The sequence below is a fragment of the Sinohyriopsis cumingii genome, chromosome 4, assembly GCF_028554795.1.
Source record: "Sinohyriopsis cumingii isolate HCF-2022 chromosome 4, ASM2855479v2, whole genome shotgun sequence".
Taxonomy (NCBI): domain Eukaryota; kingdom Metazoa; phylum Mollusca; class Bivalvia; order Unionida; family Unionidae; genus Sinohyriopsis; species Sinohyriopsis cumingii.
Genome location: NC_142964.1, coordinates 75,070,063 through 75,095,376, shown reverse-complemented (window position 1 = coordinate 75,095,376; position 25,314 = coordinate 75,070,063). Strand labels below are relative to the sequence as shown.

At 35.8% G+C, this 25,314-nt stretch overlaps 1 protein-coding gene across 2 annotated transcripts in view; it reads right to left on the bottom strand.

Moving 5' to 3' along the window:
• Positions 1 to 4,806: 4,806 nt before the first annotated feature.
• Positions 4,807 to 25,314, bottom strand: part of LOC149801471 (opioid-binding protein/cell adhesion molecule homolog) — a 158,661-nt gene continuing 138,153 nt past the window's right edge. For both annotated transcript variants that reach the window (XM_089954318.1, XM_089954319.1), the window contains 2 exons: positions 23,108 to 23,260; positions 4,807 to 5,797 (listed from right to left, as the gene is read on the bottom strand). In XM_089954318.1, coding sequence (XP_089810444.1) covers positions 5,649 to 5,797; positions 23,108 to 23,260 — 302 coding nt within the window. In that variant the 3' untranslated portion in view covers positions 4,807 to 5,648. The remainder of the gene's footprint in view (positions 5,798 to 23,107; positions 23,261 to 25,314) is intronic.

Here is a 25,314-nt window from a genome sequence, read left to right as displayed (position 1 = left end):
TCTGGATCGGGTAAGACGCAGTTATTACTTAATCTGATAATGAGATGGTTGAAATGGGATAAATTATATTTAGTAGCACCATCCGTTGATGATCAACGATGTTATGATGTACTTAAAGATTTCAATGAAAACGCACGATTACTGGATGAGGATAATGATGTTATAGAGTTTATAACCGATATTGATGAAGCACCATCCGTAGATTCCATAGACGGATTTATTAATAATTTAGTTGTATACGACGATGTGATGCTAGATAAACAATCAAATCCAGCCAGAATATTTTCCCGAGGTAGACACAAAAATACAGACGTGATCTATGTTACTCAACGATATACACAAATTCCGAAGGTGATCAGAGACAACTGCAACATTTTAGTTGTGTTTAATGGCGTAGACACACACACGTTGCGAAATATTCATCAAACTTGGTGTGGTGGTGACATGGATATAATTAAATTAAAAAATTTCTTCTCACGAGCGCAAGCTACTCCGCATGGATTTATAACAATAAATTTACATGATCCAAGAACAAGATATCGTGTGGGTCTTGAAAAAATATTTGGGTAACAGGGGTGATGATAAAATTAAATTGAATTAAAAAGATAATGAACAACTGTGCGTGGCTGCGTCAAGGAACAACAGATAAATGTAATAAAAAATGCCGTGGAGAATATTGCAAGAAACATAATTATCTTATAAAGAAAAACCCTCATGCTGGTCCACGAAGTTGTGTTGGTTGTAACAACGGTGTTAGAGGATTATATCAGATTTGCAAAAATTGCGGTGGAGATCGATACAGAAGTTTGATGAACTATTACAGAAAAAGAAAGAACATAAATCCAAACATAGAAAAACCACCATCAGAACTTGAATATTACTTGAAACATAGAACAAATAAAGATGAAACAGATGAAGATGAAACAGATGAAGATTCCCATGATTCAGATGATGATTCCCAAGATTGATAGCAGCAGAGAGGGTTCGTCTACAATTCTGTTTGGGACAAACAATAATCGTAGACGTGGTAATTGACCTCTATGAGTGGTCACTATTTTTTTTGGTAAAACACAAGGGTGACCACTCCCTTAAGTGGTCTGTTCACCCTCTCTGCTGCTCGGGGGAATTTGAGAATGATATCTCATGGAAAAGAAATCGAGAATCATGCCTATGAACATCTGACAAAGACAAAGATCGGAAAATAAACAAAGCAGCACTGGAAATTGTGACTAATTAAGGGTGCCTAGACGCCTGCTAAAGGAAACCTAGGTGCATATATACGTACCTATACATTTTCACAAGATCAAAGAAGTGTGCCTGCGATCACATATAAATAAACAAAAGAACTAGAGTTAAAATGTGTAGCTGACGAGAGTTTGGCTAAACAGAATGAAATAATAACAATCAATGCGGAACCTAACATGAAAGATTTAAACAGGGAGAGATGCCAAAGAGTTATATATGAAATTATCGTCATATTTTAAATCAGAGCCGTCGTTATCAAGCCTAAGATTGACCGACTGTGTACATGTACTCAAAGTAGGCTAATTACCTTGGCTCCCATTTAGGGGTCGTTTTCCCCCAATTATTCAATACCAGCATATTAATCAGAATGTCATCCTGAAATATGAATTGACAAGAGACGATAATGAGGTCCAATTATCTAAAAACAATCGACCTCAGTCCCTAGCATTTTGTTTATCAGACATAGATCACATTACCTTCGATGTATATGCAATGTCTTGCAGCGCTTTTTATGTTACGACTAAGCCATGTATTCGATAAAGATGTATTCATTTGGTGGTAATGATATACCCAAATTCGATATGCTATCATAAAGCCGCTAAAACTTTACACATGAAACAAAACATTTTTAATTTGTCAGTCCTAGTGTGGATTTCCATCGTGTCAAAATGTAAGATCTCCTCTACTCTAGGAGATACTCTAGGAGATGGTCTAATTATCCAGATGTATTACGATGCTCAGATGTCTCGTATATTCTCTGAGCTGGTGCACCTAATCGGAAGCAATATTTATTTAAACCACGCTTTTTAGACCAGAATGAGACAGACAGCTTTAATAGTTAGGAACTATATTCTTAAAAAGCGATTCATATGGCAGTTCTGTTTATATCATTTTTGTTCATATGTGTGTGTTTCTTTTTTTCCATTGAATATATTTTACATTGAATATATTTTACAGTTGCACAATATAGTTGTTAAATGTTAGTGTGCAAAACCGTCGTTTAAGTGTTTGCTGTCCTTTCATTGTTTTCTAGAAAACCTTTGTTATTATTGCGCTGTTAGGTTAGTTTGCATATTTTATCAGTGAAATCATATGCTAATGGTAACACGTTTCGGTCATGGACCTTACAAATCAAGACTCTAATGGAATGATGCCATTATTGTATGACATATCAGACTTCATTTAGTTATGTGCCAGCATGAAAATATGTGAACAATGGTTTAAAACACAAATTACATCTTAAATCCTCCGCCGAAGACTAGGAATACAATAAAATAAAAGGAAAATGTAAGATGGCAAAATCACAACTCGTTTTTGATAAGGGGTATATGATACATATTAACTCTGGACATGAATATTAGCTCTGGGCATGACATTGCTTAGGATGATGAGTGTCCAACGCTGATAACTGCCAGTTATGGCTCGGAAAAATCCGATTAATTGCTAATATTCGGTTAATAGACACAGGGGCAATCGTTGACGAGGAAATTACAGTTGCAGATTTTTATGTCTTTGTTTATGTGTGTTAATAAGGGCCACGGCAGCTGGCGCTAATCTTGCAGAGCTAACAATATAATGTTAAAAATATAGTTATAAACTTATTCCTTAGCACGGCTGGTTGGCTCTTTAGTTTTAATATAATTAGATATCAGTTTTATGTTGTCTGGGAATTGTTTACACCGGCTGGACGCAGTATTGCCTTTTCCATCGCATCAACGTTCTTCTGTCTTGTATATCTACTGTATTTTACAGTTTTCATTTGCACACTTAAACGTACAACAGCCAAATTAATAGAGAAGATGATTAATGTTGATCGCTAAAATGTATACTATAGTAGATAGGTAAGTGGGTGTACTTTTTAATAACCAACAGAGATGAGTCAGGACGCACTTGCTTCTTACTACTGGCAATGATTCCACTGTAGTTATAATTTCATAAAGGTTACTTGGTATTGTAATCAGTATTAAATATCATTTGCCCCGAAATCGATCTCCACATTCCAATCGATTTAGAAAAACACGATATATAATTAAAATGCATCCTTCCGTAATATCTAGAAGGGAAAACAGGCTTAGATTTATTGCTACTACAAATCGTTACAAGTACATAAAATCTTGATCGCTTTCATCGCTCCAAGTCTCTCACAACTGAAACGAAGTGCAATACAATTAAAATACAGTCCAAAATACAATAAGCCCTCGTATCATTAAACGAGATAAATGCGTTAAAAAACAACAAAGAAAAACATACTGACAAACAAATAAACACAGACACAGGCAGACAAATCATCACATGAAAACCTGTTTCTTATCTTTATTTCATTTCGGACAAGCAAAGTGGAAAATGTTTAGCATATCAACAAGTTTCAGATTTACGTTCACCATTTAACGAAAACCTGTTTAATCATCATATTAGACATAGCCACACCTACGGAATAGCATCGCACCTTGATATAAAGGTCAAAGATGTAAGTTTGAAAGTTGCTTGATAAAAGGTCATGTCAATATCTTGCATATATTGGACTAAATGTTTTAGGTGATATTACAGCTTGTATTGGAACTGCCAGCATGCCAATGTTTTGATTAACACGTGATCGATATATAATTATGCTTTTTTTCTAAGATGAATTTTGGCATAAAGTCATTGGTATGCTAACAAGATTGCTAGGTTATATTAATTCAAGAACAAATTATTTGAAAGTCCATCAGCCCAGTCAACTTTAACATTCCAGAATCACCATCTGATTGAACACAGTCCTTTCTTACCTTGAGGAAATTTTATTTTGTTGTTTGTTTTCCTTCCGCAACATAAAAAGCAAGCTTTCAAACCTTCTTTGTTGTGCCATACCGCTTTAGCTATATATATATATATATATATATATATATATATATATATATATATATATATATATATATATATATATATATATATATATATATATATATATATATATGTGTGTGTGTGTGTGTGTGTGTTTATATATATATATATATATATATATATATATATATATATATATATATATATATATATATATATATATATATATATATATATATATGGATGAATGAAGAAAAGTCAATGATTTCTTATGAGTTGGACATTTTCGTGGAGCACTCTTAGTTGGGATCTTGTACAAATTCTTGATAACACTGAGGTGCATCTGGCATGCAGTCTATTTTTCCAACTGCAATAAAATCAATAATATAATATTCCGTTCACTTACGTGTACATCATCAGCACGTAATCTGAAGAAATACATTTTATAACTTTAAACACTCACAAGAAAATAAAGTACATGACGTAGAATCGATCAAAACGTTCTCGTTGACACCTGATCATGCTAGCATCATCACTGAAATAGTACAGATCCATATATATATATATATATATATATATATATATATATATATATATATATATATATATATATATATATATATATATATATATATAGAGAGAGAGAGAGAGAGAGAGAGAGAGAGAGATGTGGGAGGGGCTCCTTTTTTCTAAACGATAAGTGGTCATCTTAATAGAACGAAAATAATTTTGGAAAAATAATTGGATTTCAGGATTTATTCGTAAGTATAAACTGAAATAATGGGGTATACAAATGTTAATCCACCTCCAATGTTTTGTCTAATAGATAGTTTCATTCTCTCTGGATATACATCGTTTTGTGTAGAAGAAACTATAACACAAATACACATGCACACATACGCGCACAAGAAAGAATTGTTTACAAGAAAAGCTCAGTTGCTTCGTCTTCGTCTTCGATTGTCGCAATTAATAATAATAATAATAATAATAATAATAATAATAATAATAATTATAACAATAATAATATAATGGTCGTTCTGATTCCAACACATAAAAAAAGTTCTTTTTTTTCTGATATGGTTGTCAGCGCATGAATATTTTGGAACGATATATGGTCCTTTCTCCACCGAACGTTTATATAATGGAAAATGTCCTTAAAACAACTTGTTTTGTGTCTGTCTGATGCATCTGCCTATATTTCCAAACATTTTCATAAATTCATACTTGGAGTATATTGAACGCCTTTATCCTTTCTCAGTAAATCTTGAATGTAAAACAGAAGGCCATTTTGGACTATATCGGAAGTATTTTGCATACATTCGACAACTGCTGTGTGTAGCTGAGTGCCATTTTTGTCAATCTTGATACATTGGGAACACCTCATTTTATCTGCATCGTTATTTCTCTCGAGACTGATTGTGCAAAGACATCATTGATGACTAGACTATTGCGATAATAAGGAGTGAATAACTCAAAAGTTACACGAGAAGACATACCTTTGTAGAAACTCCAAAAAAGTTAATTCATAGAATAGCCGAAAATTGTAGCCATAGTGAGATTTCGTTGAAACATCTTAAATATCGTCACCGTAAGGTCGTGACTATTTTGCAGACATCGCTTATGAATTGAATGGAAAAGGTGACACATAAGAATGCCATTAGAATATTGAATTTAGGCAGCACACCCGAACTGACAAAGTTAAAGTAAGAGTTTTCTTCTTGTGCACTTCGATCTGAAATAATAATAATAATAATAATAATAATAATAATAGCGATGATGATGATGATGATGATGACGATGAGCATTACCTTGATCATCACCATTGTATTAAACTTAAGTTGTTGATGTTGATACTGTGATAATATTGACATTTGATGCCAGGTTTAAGCTTTATGACGTCAGTCAACCTAACGTAATCATAAGCAAGCGCTTACTTTTTGTCTATTCATTCTTGCTCAACGCGATCTGCTTTTAGGACTCACGGTACTAATGAAAATAAAATAGAGTATATATGAATAATGCTCGCCAGGATTGGTTGATAATGAAAGTTAGATTTTAGTAAATATAATATTTTAGGAGAATATCCTAGTTGGATATAAAAAAGAACCCGTGTTGTATTGATGTGATTTGTCATTTTACAGGCGTGCATTTGAAAGACGGAAATAAGCACCCGGCTCTTGGTGCTGTATTAAAAGATAGAGCTAGGTACACGAACATATCTATACCGTGATTTACGGAAGTATTTTGTTTCTTACCACGATACGTATCACGGTATACCGCAGTTAATATTAAGGACCAATATCTCAGTGTTTCTGGGGGTGGGGTGGGGCCTGACACTTTTTGTTTCATTTCCGTCTTTCAATAGCTGGAAAAATATCTTACTCTGACTTATTAGCAAAATATTACCATATTATATTCACTATATTCATTGGAAAAAATATATATATTATCTTTAGACAAAAGAATACAAAATACATATTTCATTTCAAAGATAATCTCAGCCTTTCCCAGTCATCCGCTACCTAAGATTAAATAGCTGGTATCTAATAGTAGATGAAATCGCTAGGTGTATGTTATTTTTTGTATAAGTTGTAATCGAAAAGCTGTAAGTAAAGTGGGATGGTTAAGCTTACACTATAGCTTATACTAGGAAATACATCGTGCTGAGATAAGAGAACCTATTGATAAAAATAAGAAGTGTTGATACTGAAGCTTGCAATGTTCTAGCTACACCAATGATATAATAGGCAAGAAAAAACGTTGAATTGCATGCCAGCAGTGGGATATTTATCATAGAGGGCCAGTAAACATAGGACACTCAACAAACGAGAAAATATTTAGTGGACTTGAGAAATTACCTTACGTTCAGAGAAAAACAACTGCGGTTCTCAAAATCGTAAGATGGTTTGCAGTTTCACAAAAAAATACGCATGATTAACACATTGGCATATCATCATCAGCAGCAGCAGCAACAGCATCAGATGCAGCATCAAACCCTTAACCCAAGAGGTCGTTGGGGCACCATAGTTGACTTTACAACCAATTCTCTTTATCTTTCCCTGTTCTCTACTGCTCTTAGTGAATCTCTAAATCCCATGCCCGTCCACTCCTCAGTGCTGATTTACCACATTTTTTCTGTCTGCCTCGTCTTTTCTACCCTCATACTGTGCCTTGAAAAATTGTTTTTGCCAGTCCAGATGATCTTGAGACATGAACCTATCACTTCAGTTTACGCCTTTTTACAGTGGTCAAGAGGTCTTCATAGGATCCGATGGCTCGTTGGATCCTGTTGTGGATTTCTTCGTTAGTTACATGGTCAATAAAACGCTCCGGTGGCCTATTGGTTAGAGCGTCCGCCTCGAATGCGGAAGGTCGTGGGTTCGATTTCCGGCCTAGTCATACCAAAGATTTATAAAGATGGTACTAACATCTGCCTCGCTTCGCGCTCAGCATTAAAAGCTTAGTGTTAGACTGGTCGGCCTGGTGTCAGGATAATGTGACTGGTGGGACATCATGCTACATGTCTGTAACATGATGCCCGAGTGCTAGACATCACTATAAACTGCCACAGTGCAGACATCGTAGCGATATGACTGAAAAATTGTTAAAGCTACGTTAAAAATCCGAATATCTCACTCTCTCTCTCTATCACACACACACACACACACACACACACACACACACACACATGGTCAATATATGAGATACCCAAGATCATGCGGTAACTCATTTTGAAGGTTTGAATCCTTCTTTATAGGTCTGATGTGAATGTCCATGTTTCACAAGCATACAGAAAGATGGAAATGACAAATGAGCACATAGCCATTTTTTGGAACACAAAGCAATGTTGGTATCTTTCCTTATTGTTATTGCTGATGTTGTCTGGGAAATCTTGTAAAGTAGTTCTGGTTTGGATCTCTCATCTATGATAACTGATCCCAAATACATGAACCTTGTGACTCTTTCCAGCTTCTGTTCACTGACATTTATTTCTGCACTGATACCGTTGGTGTTGTTTGTCATCAGTTTTTTTTTTCTCAGTGCTAATCTCCATACCGTATGCTGTGGAGGTTATGTCGATGCGCTCAGCCAAGTCAGACAGTTCTTTTTCATCTCCTGCTAAAACATCAATATCATCTGCGAAGTGAAGGTTGGTGATTGTTCTTCCTCTGATGCTGATAGCATCATTGTGGTCATGTAAGGCATCAGCCATTATCCTTTCTAGGAAAATATTGAAGAGTATAGGTGACAGTATACATCCCTGACTCCAACTGATGTTCGAAACCAATTTCCTCTGCTGCCATTGATGAGGACAGCACTAGTGGCTTTGTTATAGAGGTGCTCAACAAATAGCACCAGGTTTGAGCTGATATTATACTTCCTTATAGTTGTCATTAAGGAGAAATGCCATACCCTATCAAAGGCCTTTTTGAAATCTATAAAGACGTGGTATAGATGATGCTGATGCTGAAGGTATATTTCTTGCAAAGGAGTCTAAGGTTGAAGATTTGTCCTGTTGTGATCCTTCCTGCTCGAAAGTCTGCCTGCTCTTCAGCAATAATTTTCTCTGCTTGAGGCTTAGTCTCTTGAGAATTATTTTCAGCATGACTTTACTCGGGTTACTGATCAGACTGATGGTTCTGCAGTTTTGGCATAGCTGTAGGTTTACTTTCTTGGGAAGCACGATGACCAAAGCTTGAGTCCATGTGGCGGGCCCTTCTCCTGTCTGCCATATCTTGTTGCAGGTTGTTGTCAGGACTGTGACTATCCCTTCTCCTCTTTCTTGAATGAGCTCTGCTGGTATGTTGTCAACGCCAGCTGACTTTTCATTTAATTAGTGACCTAACTGCAATTTCTCTTTCTTCACGAAGAAAGGGGTTATCATCAATTTATTCTGCTTTAGGGTAATTTAGTACTGCTTGATCTCATTGGGTCTTATGATTGTACACTTCTGAGCAGTATTCTGTCCATTGCTTGGGGATCTCTTGATCTTCTGCGATGAAATTTCCTGATTTGTCTTGGATGGTGGTAGTTTTCTCTTAGGTATGGGTTGTGAGATCTTTTACCAGTTGATATGCCAATTTGCTATCATTTCTACTCAAACTGTCTTCGATTTTTCAGCATTGTCTTTTTATCCAGGATTTTTTTGCCTTTTTAACGCTTTTCCTGATCATGTTGTTTATCTCTCTGTATTTTCTAGCTCCTTCATGATCTCTTTTTCTCTTTTACATTTCTCTTCTTCTGTCGCGTAGTTCAAGGACATTTGTTATGACCCAAGCTTTCTTTGTTTGACGAGATTTGCCAATGATTTCGCTCGCTGTGCTGAATATGGTTGTTAAAGACTTAAGGTCGGTGTCTTGGCTGTCCAAGGTTATCAAAGGAGCAAATTTACCACCTAACATTGCTTGGAAGGCTTCTGCGACGTTTGGATCTTTCAATTTTTCAAGGTCAAATATGATTCTTGGTTGGTTAGGCGTTTTGACCATTTTCAGGTGGAGGCGAAACTTTGTCATTAATAAATCATGGTCTGTTCCAATATCTGCTCCTGGAAAATGTCGTGTTCTAGCGATATTCAGTCCTGTGTAGACTCGTTTTGTTTCACCGAATAACTAAACTAAACTAGATAACTAAAACATGACATGTGGGGTCCTTTTGGGTGTGTGTGTGCTTTTTTATCCAAAATGTTTCCGAAAGTTGGATTCGACCTAAATGTGTTTCACAACATTCCATTTGGACACCACGTTAGCATACGTTGTACCAGTCAAACATGTAATAAAATGATAATAAATATAATTATTTTTGTAATATTCATAATTAATTTATGAAATATACAACTGTTTTTGTAAAATAAGATAACTCTTGAACTATCTTATCACAAATAATGAAAACTTGGCTGTTAATATCATTCAAGTTGTAAGAAGATTCAATGGAAATTTCCTTACACTCCTTAGTGACGGAAACTACCGATGTACCGGTTCAATGAAAAAGTACCGTAGTACTAGCCACCAACATTAAATACCGCGGTAAACTGGAATACCGCTAATACCACAGACACCAGTTGAAACAACATGGTTAAAAAGACATGCAGATCCAGACAATGTGGAAAACCATATGCCCTGCACAGAAGATGCCATCAAGAATATGTCTATACTGATAAATTTAAGTTTGATCACGTGTACTCAGAAATGTAACGCTATTGAATTTTTAATATCACGCTGTTTGCATAGGTTTACCGTAGAAACTGAAATAGTACTGTTCGTCCTTTAGGACATCTCCAGAGTAGAGATACCCACGCTTGCTCATTAACATACAAGTTATATATATTCAACGTGTTCATTTTCGTGATGTTAGCACCAATTCTGCTTGCATAAGAATAATGCCAAGACAAAAGGTTGGGAAAATTTTGAAGTTGTGACGACTTAAATTAGCACATGATGAATAGTGTCAGTTTGCTATGCGTCAGATATAAGACCCTAATGTCAGACAAGCATTTAAACCGCTCCGGTGGCCTAGTGGTTAGAGCGTCCGCCTCGAAAGCGGGAGGTCGTGGGTTTGAACCCCGGCCGAGTTATACCAAAGACTTAAAATGATACTCACAGCTGCCTCGCTAGAATGAAGGGCAATAAGCGTCATAGTCATAATGCATATATATGTTCGTATAATATACAATGTATATTTTCATTTGCAATATATATATATATATATATATATATATATATATATATATATATATATATATATATATATATATATATATATATATATATATATATATACACTAATGTTCTGATTACTTGTGTATGCCTCTTTTCTATACGGATGCAGAAGTACTTACCAGACGTCGTAAACTGGAATACTGAAGTATGTCTCCAGTGATGTACTGAATATAAATTAACAGGCTTGTGGAGATTATAAAGTGAAGAGATAAAGTGAAATATTAGCTGAAGATTAGTTGCCTGAGAAAGTTAGTAATATAATGGCGGAAAAGGCGGCTGGAGAATTACTGCCCAAACTATTATCTAATGTAACTGAGCCCATACTAAACATAAATTTACATGTACCTGAATAAATAGTTGTAACTGAGACGCTACCAGTCTACGTAACTAAAACCATAATTGTGCTCGAAGCTGAGCCCATAACTGTACATAATAGTAAGCCCATATCTAAACGTAAGACTTTACGTATCAATGATCCCTAGGTCAAGCTTTTAGACAATACTGTGCCTATGTCATACTAGTTATTTGCCACAGATAAAAGGGTTCATGTCGCAAATTGTGAGAAAGTAACAATGGCAACACAAGAGGACATACAGTAGTAATCCTGGTTATACAACTATAATAATCTTGACCGTGATTTTGCTGATGGGTATGATGATGGTAATTATAATTCAATGTTTTTCAAATCTTGTTTAATATTTGCCCATATATATTCTAACAGTTTGATTAGAAGTAGACAATGATATACCCCATCTAATATTGAATTTAGGTCACTGAAACATTTTTAAAGTTGTTTTCTAAATCTGTTAATGTTTAACTATTGGTGTCATTTACTCGCTGTATTTTCCAGCAGTTCTCGCAATTTAGTTGTAGATTTTGTTGGCTGCATCTGTTCCTTTGCCGAGGTCTATTTTATGACATACATCTCTTTGTAATACATTTCAATGTCTGCTTTTATAGAATCTATTTTGAGTTCACTTTTTCCACTGCATTTACTTAATCCTTTGAGTCCTTATCTTCTTGCAGCGTACATGATCTAACAAGTTGATCCCTATTAATTATTTCGTTGTGTTCGTCTACAACAAATTCGGTGTCTCGTGCTTGCTGTTGAAATGGTTCATTTGCGCTAATGACTTGCGTTTCTCTTTGATCAGTCACTCATACTAGCTGTCATTGTGTAACAGCAGGTTATTGATATTGGTTATATTTGGATATTGATATTGATTATATTTGGATATTGATATTTTGTTTCTTCTCTTTAATGTTCCCACAGTTTCCATATTTTTTAAAACAACCCAAGGACTAATTGTAATTCTTACAAGTTTACACTCTGTGCAAGAAGTGTCCTTGACTGCGCTTAACCATTTACGGTTCGATGATGTATTTCTGGTAAACCGTTAAAGAATTTACTAACCGTGTCAGCCCTTCTAAAATGTTATTCCCAGTAATACAATCTTGCCTGATTACATTTATATTCGACCAAGAGATAGTGTATGTTTAGATCTAGCAAATGAGTTTTCCGGGTCATTTATAAAAGGCATCATAATCTTTCTTCCGCTATATAATTCTGCATCTTCAGCTTTTAAATAGGATTATATTGCTTCGCATTTTTATCATCTGATTATAAAGTATTTATAAATTTTATGTTTATAACTAATGAACTGTTCTGCCGAAACTTGTTGCATGAATTTAGTCAATTTTCTTGGTGAGGATTTAAGAGTTTAGCTTCCCTCATTTAACAAAAGAATATCGTTAGAAACATCTTGAATGTTCCATTTCATGCTAATTTTTAAAAAAACACGGGATTATCAAAAATATGATCAAAATCTATATAACCTTCTTCCTCTCTAGACCAAAATATAAAAACCTTGATCTGATGTTATCATCATAGCTATAGCAAATGTGGTGAGTAAATTTCTACACTCTTTGCAGGGAGAACTCACAAATGATTGTTGTTGTTGTTGTTGTTCTAGGGTTTAACGCCATTTTTCAGCACAAGATAGGCTATACATGGCGGCCAGTATTAATGGTGGAGGAAGAACCCTGGAAAACTCAGGTAAGAACCACCGACCCACGAGAAGCTACTGGCAGGCTTTCCCACGTACCCACGCTAGCCGAGCTTTGGACTCGAACCCACGCAGAAAGAGGTGAGACGGCAGTGATCCGGAACGTTGAGCGCTTTAGACCACTCGGCCACTCGGGGCCCCCTCACAAATGGTAATATCACATCTAATTGTATTCAATATTTCACAGAATATGAGTTATTTAAATTTGGCATTTCTTTGTAGTTTTCTAAGTGCTAGTTTGATAATTCTCAGACATACCAGAACCAGAACAAAGACCATAAGGCACAATTTTCTGAATAATTTAGAAAACCATGCAGGAATTCTCTGGAGGCTTTCCATATATCCATTGTACATCCCGATGTACTTCCTCTGAATTGTACTTTTTTTTATAAACATCAAATGTGCACCTACCACCATGCAATAAATGTATTACTGCTGATAAGAACTCTAACTCTGTGTCATATTTTACAGCTCAATACAAGCTGTCTTCTAGTTGGTAAAGTCTGAGGAAAGCCTTCTAACAACGAACGACGATAGGAAACCCAGTATCCAATGGAACACCTGCCTCTAAAGCTTTTCTGTGATAAAGTTGAATGTTTTTAACTCAACTTTATTAAAAGTCAGTTATTCATGAATGGAATCGTTGCATTATTTATCTCTTCGCTTGTCATCGTGTTTGTCTAGTAATGGTATCGTTCTGGCTGTCAAGGGTTGAAAACGTATGTGTGATTTGGATTTGGATTTTTAACGTAGCTTTAACAATTTTTCTGTAATTTCGCTACGATGTCTGCAGTGTGGTAGTTTATAGTGATGTCTAGCACTGGGGCATCATGCCGCAGACATGTAGCACCATGTCCCACCCAGTCACATTATCCTGACACCAGGCCGACCAGTCCTTACACTAACCTCTTAATGCTGAGCGCCAAGCGAGGCAGCTATTAGTACCATTTTTATGTCTTTGGTATGACTCGGCCGTGGTTCGAACCCACCACCTCCTGCATCCTAGGCGGACGCTCTAACCGTTAGGCCGCCGGAGCGGTAGGGTTGGAAACGTAAAAGGTTGCACACCTCTAAATGATATGATGGTCAATGTCTAATATATCACCATCTTAAATGCCTTCTAATTTTTTGAAGTTCATCGATCTTTGAATGAATTCTATGGATGGATCAGCATATAATCTCAGTGTGTTAGATTTGTTCTTGTTTTTTAATGCATTGTTAATTCTACTACTGGTGATATGATGTACTCTGTAATTTTCAACTTTGCGGTATTTGTGACTATGGTATTCACTTCTGTGTTCTCTGCTCTCCATATTCAACTTTTTAAAATAGGCTTTGATTTGTTCTGACTAAATATTCATGAGCTTTGCTTGGTAATATAAGTTTCTCGTTCTCACCCCTCCGTTTAAAGTGTTTACTTTGAAAAGGTTAAACGAGAACCATTTTGTATGAACACACTGATACCTTTTTACTTTGATATTTTGACATGTCTCCATTTATTGAAACCACTGAAGTTCGATATAATTACCATAAATTCGATTTGGAAACAAGATGATGATAACTTGTGAGATGATGGACATTTTGCGAAATAAAGTGGGAGGTGACCAAGGTAAAAAATTGAAAAAGTAACTTTGCAAAACAAGAAATAGAACTAAACTTAATAGGCGATTTGGAAAATATTCGAAGGAACGTGAATAAGAAAAATTAGGGAAATTAACAAATGCGAAGATGGAAAAGATCGTCCAAGACAAATTTTATGAAAAGAAAAGTAGTTCAAACTTATTATTATCTTGGTAGTGGAGCAACCACATTTGCTATTGTGTTATATATTATGATGTAAAGCTTTAGCTCTGAGACGCTATTATATAATCTGTGAGAATATCCTACCAGTGATGTTGTCATCCTCACCATTAAACGAGCAAGTAAATCAGCATGATTAGCACCGGCTGTCAAGATAGGGTTCTCTCAGCATTTGTAGAAATATACAAGAGCTGAAGAGAATTAAAGAGGATCTGCCTTGAGTGATCTGCCTTACATAAATGGAAGTCTAGATTTAAGAGTAGGTTAATCATATATATATTGAATCGAATACAATTTGTGGATTTATTAGGTCTATAATCTGTAGATTTTTTCGTTCATGAATTAAAGCTCCAATTGCTATAACGGATATATTTTAGCTTAACTGGAGTCCTTACCTGTCGAGAATGCATTTCACAGTGGTGTCGTTTTACATGTTGTGAACTTCATGCAAACAATGCGAATAGGAACAATAACAATACTGAATAACATCATTAAAGATGAAAAGTGGAACGTGATAAATTTTGATGTGACACCAATGACATGCCTTTCTTGTTAGGGATGTGTGAGCAATACGTGTGATACGTCATGCTGGTTTGAACCAGTAAAACATTAAAGCATATCTCTAGGAAAAATAAGTGGCATCAAAACATGAAATGAAACTCTGAATTACTAATTTAGCAGGTGCTCTGAATAAATTTGGTGCGCCGAATGAAGCATATATTCATAAGCTGATGTTCCGATACGTAAGGATTTGGAAAATAAAAACTTAAAATATAATCAAACGTGCGAGAATAAGTTGGTAATTAATGGAATAAATCTCGAATTAAAAAGGAGAAAACAACAACCCATCCCACCCTCAGAGCAAACTCATAAAAGACAACACCAAAAACAACCAAACTATTAGACCGTCAAACACCAATATACGACAACAGGAAAATATCAGTTGCGTATGGTTGATATACCAAGAAGTTAAATGTTCTGTTCCGTGAAGTAGGTCCTTTACAAGCTGTTGGGGAAAAAACATGCAGTATTCGTGCGATATTTAGAACTCGTTTAACAAGGTTAAATACTGAAAATCCGCCTTTGGGAATGGTATAGAGGATATTAAGAAGTGACCGGCAAATTTAAATACCATACAATCCTAACTCCAGAAAGGATTAAACGATGAGCAGAAACAGATCGATGACAAGATTCAAAAGTTAGCTGATGACTTTAAAGCTGTCGTAATAAAGATGGAAGATATCGTGACTGCTTTAACCAACAGTCTTTCTCAATTACAGAAGAATGATTTCCCTTGAGGTTAGTAGAACGATAGAATACAATACGAAAATAATCAATGTCAGTGAAATTATGATTAGATCTATGGGAACGGTCTATAGTTTATTAATTCTTGATTTAATAAAAAAAAACCCTACAACTTTTTAAACAACATAAAACATAAAAGCGAGCAAGTTTTGCCAGATAATAAATTATATACAGATAAAAAAAATTGTTGTTAATAAGTATTTTTGTTTCATTTTTCATTTCTCCTGTAACTTAGCTGGTCGTAGGGGCGCCACTGACTACTTTGCGACAATATCTCTCCATTTTGCAATATTCAGCACTGTACTTTTTGACGTTGCAAAGTCCCTGCCAACGAATTCTTTGATATTTTCTTTTCCATATCTTCTGTCTGCCGTGTTTTCATTTTCCTCTCACTGTACCCTGTAGGATTATCTTTGACAGGCCAGATGAGCGTAGTACGTGACCATACTATCTTAGTTTACGTTTCTTTGCGGTGGTGAGCAGATCTTCATATAACTCAACTGCACCTTGGATTCTAATGCGCATTATTCATTAGCGACAAAGCATGGATTCATCTCTCTATTTCTGATGTCCGTGTCATGTCTCACATGCAGACAGGAATATGGATATGACAAGGCAGCGTTTAAGCTTGATGTTGGACTCAAGCGTAATATTGTTGTACTCCCAAATAGGTTTTAGCCAACGCTGTGCAGTTATTGCCTGTGCAATCCTGGAATGAACCTCATTTTTTGAATCTTCATCAGAGGTTATACACCCCGATACTGAGAATATTGTCAATGTTCCCATCCGCTGTCAATTCACTCTTATTTTCATTTTGGATGCTGAACAGGCTGTTTGTCATTAGCTTAGTCTTTTCAGCGCTGATCTAAAGCATCCCATAACTTGGTGTTGCTTGCTTTAGACGGTTCACTAAGGGTTTCAGTTCGTTTTCATCACCTACTAATCCATCGATATCATCAGGGCAGCGAAGGTTGGATATTTTTCTACCTCCGACACTAACACTGCCATACTGGTCTTCCAAGGCATCGGACAAAATCCTTTTCAAGTCGATGTTAAGGGAAGTTGGTGAGAGAAGATAGCCCGTTCTAACTCCGACTGTGGTTCTGAACCAATTACCTGCGTTGCCATTGACGAGAACTGCGTCTTCCTGAAGTCAATGAAGACATAATAGAGGTCCTGCTGATGCTGCAAATATGTTTTACAGAGAGGTATAAGATTGAGGATCTGTATTATATTGCTACGTCCTTCTCGGAAACCTGCTCTTCTGCTTTACTTCCAGGGGATTTCATTCTGTTGAGGATTATCTGATGCATGACATTGCTTGGATGATGATGAGGCAGATTGTTCAGTAGCTCTGTCACAGCTGCAGATTACCTTTCTTAGGAACAGGGTTGATCAGAAACTGGTTCCGTGTATAACAGCTTTTGTTTCAGATTGTTGTGTGGACATCCATCATGGAGATTCCTCCTACTTGAACAAATTCCGTTTGTATATTGTCTACCCCAGCCCACTTCCCTTTTGTTACTATACTGCAGCCTCTACTTCTTTCCTGAGGATCAGTGTCTACATATGTTGTGGTCAGTTGGGAGCTTAGTACAGCTTGGTCTACAGAAGTATGTGGTTGTAAAGCTCTACACAGTATTCCATCTATCTGTTCATAATCTCTTAATCTTCTGTGAGACTCTTACCAGCCTCATCCTGGATCATGATAGCTGTCCCTGTTTCCCCTGTTATCAGGTCTTTCACCAACCGGCATGCCTTATTACTGTTACTCGGTTCAGGCTTTTCTCGGCTTCCTAAACTGGTCCTCTACCCAGTTTTCCGTCGTTTCTGTAAGCTCTTTTTAACCCTGTTGTTAATCTCCCAGTGTTTTTTTCCCTTGCTCCTTCAAGGTCGAATCACATCCTCGCCAGTTTTCTCCTGGCACTACAAAGCCAGAGGATGTCTGCTGTGACTCACTTTTATCCTACAAGGCTTGCCAAGGATCTCACTGGCTGTACCTATTAATGACGTGTTGAAAGAGGTGATAAAGTAGTCTAGGTATATTTCTTAGCACCCAGAATAGAGAGTGGTGCAAATTTGCGGCTTATTGATGCTTCAAACGCTTGATGTTTAAGTTTTTAAAAATTAAACCCGATGCTAATTTGTCCCGGCTTCTTAGTCTTCCTCAGACGAAGTTTGATATTCAACTTCGACAAGTCATGGTCGCTTCCTTTGTCAGCTCCTGGTAAGCGACGTGTTCTGGCAATGCCAACGCTAGACCAGAACCACTTTTTGACAAAGATGTGGTCAATCTGATTAGGGTGTTTTCATTCTGGACTGTGCCATTTCTTTCCTTTAGAACGTTTTTGGAGGCCAAGGGACGTTCGTTAGCACTAGGTCATTGTAGGTGGCGGTGTCCATGAGCCTGAGTCCCCTCTCATTGGTCTGTTCATTACTGGACCACAGACGTCCCCTACCATGGCATTCGAGTCTCCCCGAATAACTAGAATATCCTCCTTGGCTGTCTGGTCAATGAGAATTTGAAGCTAGTCGTAGAACTCATCCACTTCCTCGTCATCATGATTAGATGTTGGAGCATAAACCTCTGTGATGGTGATAATGAAGGGAAATGCCCTCAAGCGGATAGTAATCATCCTTTTAAACACTGGCCCACAACCCATGCCAGTATTCACAATATCCTTATGTGTTTAACGCTTAATACACTACAAAGTAAGAGGTCAAAAAGGTCAGTAGATTTATGGAAACATTTGAATCATTTACTGCATTGCTGCTGGTCAAATAATTGGACACTGTAATAAACATTCCCTTCTTTATGGATATTAATTTCACAAACTTGTTTGGAAAGAATGATTTCAGATACAAGGGTAATACTATTGAATCCATATTTGTATAGAGAATAAAGATGTAGATTTACGCGGAAAGTTTAAACTATGGACTGTGTGATATTTCAACATGACATTTAAATATGACGTGCCTTAGAGAACAACATAGAATGGTCATTTCTGGAGTTACAAATTAGTAGCGGCCTTAGCGATGTGCGAAAGGTGTGGTCACTGTGGGGGTGGTGGGAGTGGGCGACAGTTTTGGAGTTTGTTTAAAACAGATTACAATTATAATTAAAAGCAGATTATTTAAAAATAAGTTTGATTTTGAAAACGAAAGACTTTGTTTGCACTAAATCTGGAGGAGACTGAACTTCTTTATGGCTCTTTTGAGATGACATCACTATCATCACAGACCAAGGCGGCAAACTTAATAAGTGTTTAGAATCTCTCATAAATGTATTTTAAAGCATTAATACACTCTTTCTCAAAGATGGTTATGCAAACCTCGAAGCGCAAAGAAGATGGCATCCACCTTAAGTTTATGTTTTGTGGGAGACACTAAGAGATGCGCATGTAGAGTATCACACATAATTAAGTTGTTAAGTCAGAGCTACCACAAGATTCGTCGTTGTTTTCTATAACAAAGAAAGAATCAACAGAAAGTGCATTTGATGGAAATAATGTGGTACCATTAGAACCGAACGAAAACACAATTGAAACATCAAAACATAACAAAAGAATCGAATTACTGACGAAACAACACTATCCGTTTGTTGTATTGTTTTGAGAAATTTCGGAAGTACCTCGAAATTAATTCCCAGAGGTCATGAAATAAGGAGGTCTGTATGACGCACAATATATTTGCCCAATAAGCGAGGTGTTAGTGGCTAAAGAATAACCCTTTCTCTTTGGTTTCTTGTTTTGCATTTGAATCGCCATAATAGATGACAATTCAGAGCCTTTCTTCAGCTAACCATTGCTCCAAACAATCTCAGCTTGCTCCAGTTAGAACATATTTCCATGGTATGATTAATTTGTGTATTTTTATATATTCGGGTATAATGAACTCCAGCCGTTAAACAAAAAAGTCCATTAATAATACATGCTTTTCAACGTGTTTGCCTCTTCAACATCCACCAATATATTTCTAATTTACGATTTACGTACAAGATGGAGTACTACAGCTTAAATATGATATATATTTTTCTTTGATTTTCACAAATATGACGAGTGTACTATTGAAGTACTTTATATCAAGTTTGCTACATATCATCTCACTTGATTTCCTACTTTCTTCATTCACCATCTCTGCAATCATTGGGAGGTAATCATATAACTTTTAAATACAATCGTTATCTACTTAGGTCATAGAAACAGCTTTCTGCATGGCGTTGATGTGGAGACTGAATCCTGGCGTTAAACTGTCTCACATATCCTTGTTGTAGTTGTATATATCTTGCAGAAGACACTTCTCGGATCTGCATTTATTTATCTGCTGTGATATCGATTCCGACGTATTCTTTATCCGACAATGATGATGCTTATATTTTTCCAATGCAATTAAAATTTCGGCATGTTTATTTCTCGAAACTAATTGAATTCCTATTAAACCAATGCTTATATTGATCAACATTTTGAATTTTTATCTGCATCCGTTGACACGGAAGAACTATCGGTCATCCATAGTGGGATAATTATTAATTCATCTGCATTCATTAAAGCAATTCTATGTACGATGTAATATGTCTGTATCTATCACCATGTAAAGTAAGCAATCATATACTTTAGAACCAACACCTCATTTTTATTTCCTGCAATCATTCTTTTTATTTAATACTTCATACATTCTCTCTGCAACCTTAGAAATGTATCTCCCATTAATGATATTTTGAACTTTATTCCAATGATACCTTGTGAACATTATTTCTCGTTTGGCCATCTAAAGAGCAAACGGTATGGTATCTTCTTTAGGTATGATTCAAACGGAGAAAATAATTCAAATAAATCCCGATCATTTCTGCGGTCGAATATATCCTCATTGACAACTCGATTAATCGAATCTATCCTCATTGACAACTCGATTAAAATCATCTTGCATTATACAGGTTATGACTCTTAAGGTTGTCTCTATTCATTCTTTTAATTTTCTTCTTAGTCTTTCTGTGTTACGCTGATGAAATATAGATTTAATGTCTCGTATATGTCATGTTCACATTTAGGTTGTTATTCTTTACCTAATGCCTATTTAGAGAAAACATTTCTGGCAGCCAAAATATACCACTAAAATAACCCTCGCATATCAAACAGATCCGCCTTTGTTTCAGCATTAACATGACTAATATAATCCCTTTCAAATGGAATTGTTTTCGTGCTTGCGTACGAAGTTTCTAGGTTAATTGTTGTTTAACCATTTTATTTAACTCAGCATATACGATTTTCACACTCGTTTGCTTGAATTGTGCTTCAGAATAATTATGTTCGTAAAGGACTCATCGATCTCATAAAATAGGTTTCTCAAGTAAGTATCTTTGCATGTCACGGTAAATAACTGCAACTACTTATTTTAGTTATATCTTGGTGAAACCAAAGGTGTTTTAAGAAATAATGTAAGCAAATTTTTACGTTTGTTCAGCAGCCTGTTTGTGCACAGTCTCATTTTGGTTATTTGTACATATTAATAGCATTCAAAGCACTTGACTGGACCTATTGAAGCCCTAGGTTTTAATATGTATTCAAAGCACTTGACTGGACCTATTGAAACTCTATGTATTAACAGTATTCAAAGCACTTGACTGGATCTATTGAAACCCTAGCTATTAACAGTATTCAAAGCACTTGACTGGACCTATTGAAACCCTAGGTTTTAATATGTATTCAAAGCACTTGACTGTACCTAATGAAGCCCTAGATTTTAAGCATAGACCTTACGATGGTAGTGAAGCTATAGCGATTGTAAACCATCCACTTAAGGATGACAGTGTACCGAAAGTTTGCATCAGTTGCAATTTAGATCAATTTCAACTCGTCCTCTCAACTCGAGTTTTAGTTTCATATTTGCAACGGACCGACGAGAGAGAGCAGCTTTGCTCAGTTAACAAGGAAAACATGCATGTCTTTAACTGGGTTCAAATGAATGATTATATATCAAAGATGTATGAAATTACAAATATTGTTCTTGACTATACTAGGGCTCAGTTACATTAGAAATTAACTTAGGCAGTAATTCTTCAGCCACCGTTCAGCTAATATAAAAGCCACTTTAGCAGCCAATATTTCAACCAATTTTGAACCAATATAATAGCTACTTTATCAGCCAATATATCAACCGCCTCTTCCGCTAATGTAATAACCACTTTATCAGCCAACATTTACAACCATCGTTTCACGTTTTACTTGACTTCCTCTTTTAAATATATTCTCAGTCAGTTTGTCTCTGTTTATTTCAGCACATTTTCAATGGCTACTTCCGTGCATCCTTCTATCCCTATACTGTATGGGAAGTACAGCTAAGGATGGGAAAATTGGTACCTACCTTCCGTATTATAGGAACAAAGGTATAACAATCGATTAATGCATTAGTATCGTTAGTCATTCTAATGTTAGTTAATCACGCTTCTAACTAAATCATATGAATCAGAAAATGGTAGGATTGATATACTGGTATAGATATTATCTAACAACTAATTACTTGGGTAAAAAATATTTCCAGTATAAAAAGATAGTAGGGATATGCGAAATAAAATATGAAATGCATATTAATAAGTTGGCTATTTGTATAACTTAACGAAAACAGACATTTTTCGAAACCTACCTTACCTTTCTTCTCTGTAATTTACAACTTATCTACTCTCACTCAGTCTAGCCTGATATGTCTATGTAATTACATTTCTACTGTTTAAAAAGTGTTGCGCCCAATACTTTTGTAAACTCGGATACATCTGCTTTTAAAGAAAGTTGATGCATACAGTGACAGAAACACATTTAATACGTATTGAAAGCTTTAAAAACACACGAATGTCCATTTATGCATTTGTATGACTAGCTCACAATTCCATGCAAGAATCATAGAGACGATATTACTAAAGCGGAACGAAAAAGGTAAATAACTGTATGCCAGGACTTATAATAATGAGGTACATTTTCATGGACCCTGAAAATGATATTCAAGGAGTAAGTTATGTAATTAACTGCACTAAGTTCATACTTAAACAATTAAGATTATCTAGTCAATCATCCATCCATTCATCTGTGTATCTAATTTGCCATAAATGACTTTGTACAATTATTTGGCTATTGAGCGCATACAGAAAGGTGTATGTGTACTTACTGGGAAGGACCGTTTTACCATTGTTTCTATGGGGGAAAGGTGCTGCTTTGGTGTTTTTATCCAGATGGCTGGGTATCGTGGTCTGTTGCGTGGCAGGAGGAGGCTCCACAATTCTATTTTCGTCTTCATGTTTAGACGAAACCGCAACGTACTCTATAATAGTAAATCGATGGAAATATATATATATATATATATATATATATATATATATATATATATATATATATATATATATATATATATATATATATATATACATACACCCATCCATGCATACATACACACATACATACGTACATACGTACATACATACATACATACATACATACATGTATGCATACATACAAACAGACAAATACAGACAAACAGAAAATCACATTCACATTATAACATAAAGACATGCATGCATACATACATACATACATACATACATACATACATACATACATACAGACAGACAGACAATTACAGACAAACAGAAAATCACATACATACATACATAAATACATACACACACACACACACATACATACATACATACATACATACATACATACATACATACATACATACATACGTACGTACGTACGTACGTACGTACATACATACAGACAGACAGACAGACAGGCAGACAATTACAGACAAACAGAAAATCACATACAAATTATGGCATGCGTACATACCTAATTGGTGTTAATTTTTATATTTACGGAGAATATCTTATATTGATTTATACATCCTTCTGAGTCGATTTTGTACGTTACTTACGAACTACAGTGATGAAGAAAAAAAAATACTTTGATTGGAATAGTTGTTACGTTGGCTGTCTTTTTCCTTCGTTTAAGGGACACAACTTGCCTCTACTATTGCCAGTCTAGAGTAAATTGTTACCCTTTGCTCGTTTTTAACTGACCAAATTAAATCAAGCAGTAACAAATTTATGTGTTCATATCATTTTGCGAGATAAATTTACAAGCAATTGGAATTTAAAATTTTGTTGTTGTTTCTTTTTCTTCGTATTTTAAAGTTTACTCGGTTTTTAGTTCCCACATTGAAAAAAACGTATTTATATTTGTACTTCCAAAACAATACGTAGACATTGATCTGCACCAACTTAAAGAGCATTTCTGTCAGGGTTAACCTTTCAAATTTAACGGGCATATGATCATGAAACATCAAGATGCAATATATTTTCTTAAATGACAGCGTGCTGAGATCGGCTTGTGTGTTTTGTCATGGCAAGCGCTTCATACATGAAATTAAGAACTTTCCCACCATATGTTTTATTTTTGTTCTAAAACATTATTAATAAATAAGAAAATTAATTAAATGCTCGCATTAGATTAAATGCAAAACACAAAGTAAGTCTAAAGAATTGTGCATATGAATAGAAAATTAGCACGAAAGCAAGAAAAACACCACAGATATTGCATACATGAAAAGGACAAACTAATGTGTGCGTGCGTGGGTGCGTGTGATTCGGTATTTTCAAAGTAGCTTTAACAATTTTTCAGTCATACCGTAAAGATGTCTGCAGTTTGGCAGTTTACAGTGATGTCTAGCACTGGGGCGTCATGCCGCATACATGCAGCATCAAGTCCCACCCAGTCACATTATCCTGACACCAGGCCGACCAGTCCTTACACTAACCTCCTAATGCTGAGCGCCCAGCAAGTCATCTGTTAGTACCATTTTTTAAAAAAAATAAGTCTTTGTTATGACTCGGCCTGGGTTCAAACCCGCAAACGCTGTAACCACTTAGGCCACCAGAGCAGTCGACAAAATAATATCGACCCATGGTTAAGAAGACTTCGAATTTAGGCGAGGAAACGAGCAATAATTTGTAATGCTTGAGGAGGGAAGTAAAATCTTATTTTGATATGCAATTAAAGCTCGATTATGAATCAAATGGAAACCTGACAGCGGGAATCTAAACAAGGATGCACCTAATAAACAGAGAAACAGGAAGAGGAACCCCTGTCAAACACAGATGGGGGGGGGAGGAGGAGATAAAACATTATGACTTTCATACAAAGGAGGGAACCTCTCATAAGTCAGTTGGTATGTCAGAGATAGCAGTTCTGCCTGAACTAGCTTGGTATTATACAATGAAACACGGTCTGAACAAGGTTATCTCTTGTGACCAAGGAATATTGTCCTTCTGTTAGTCTGATCAGGGTTATTTTGAGAGATGTTATTCTATGCAT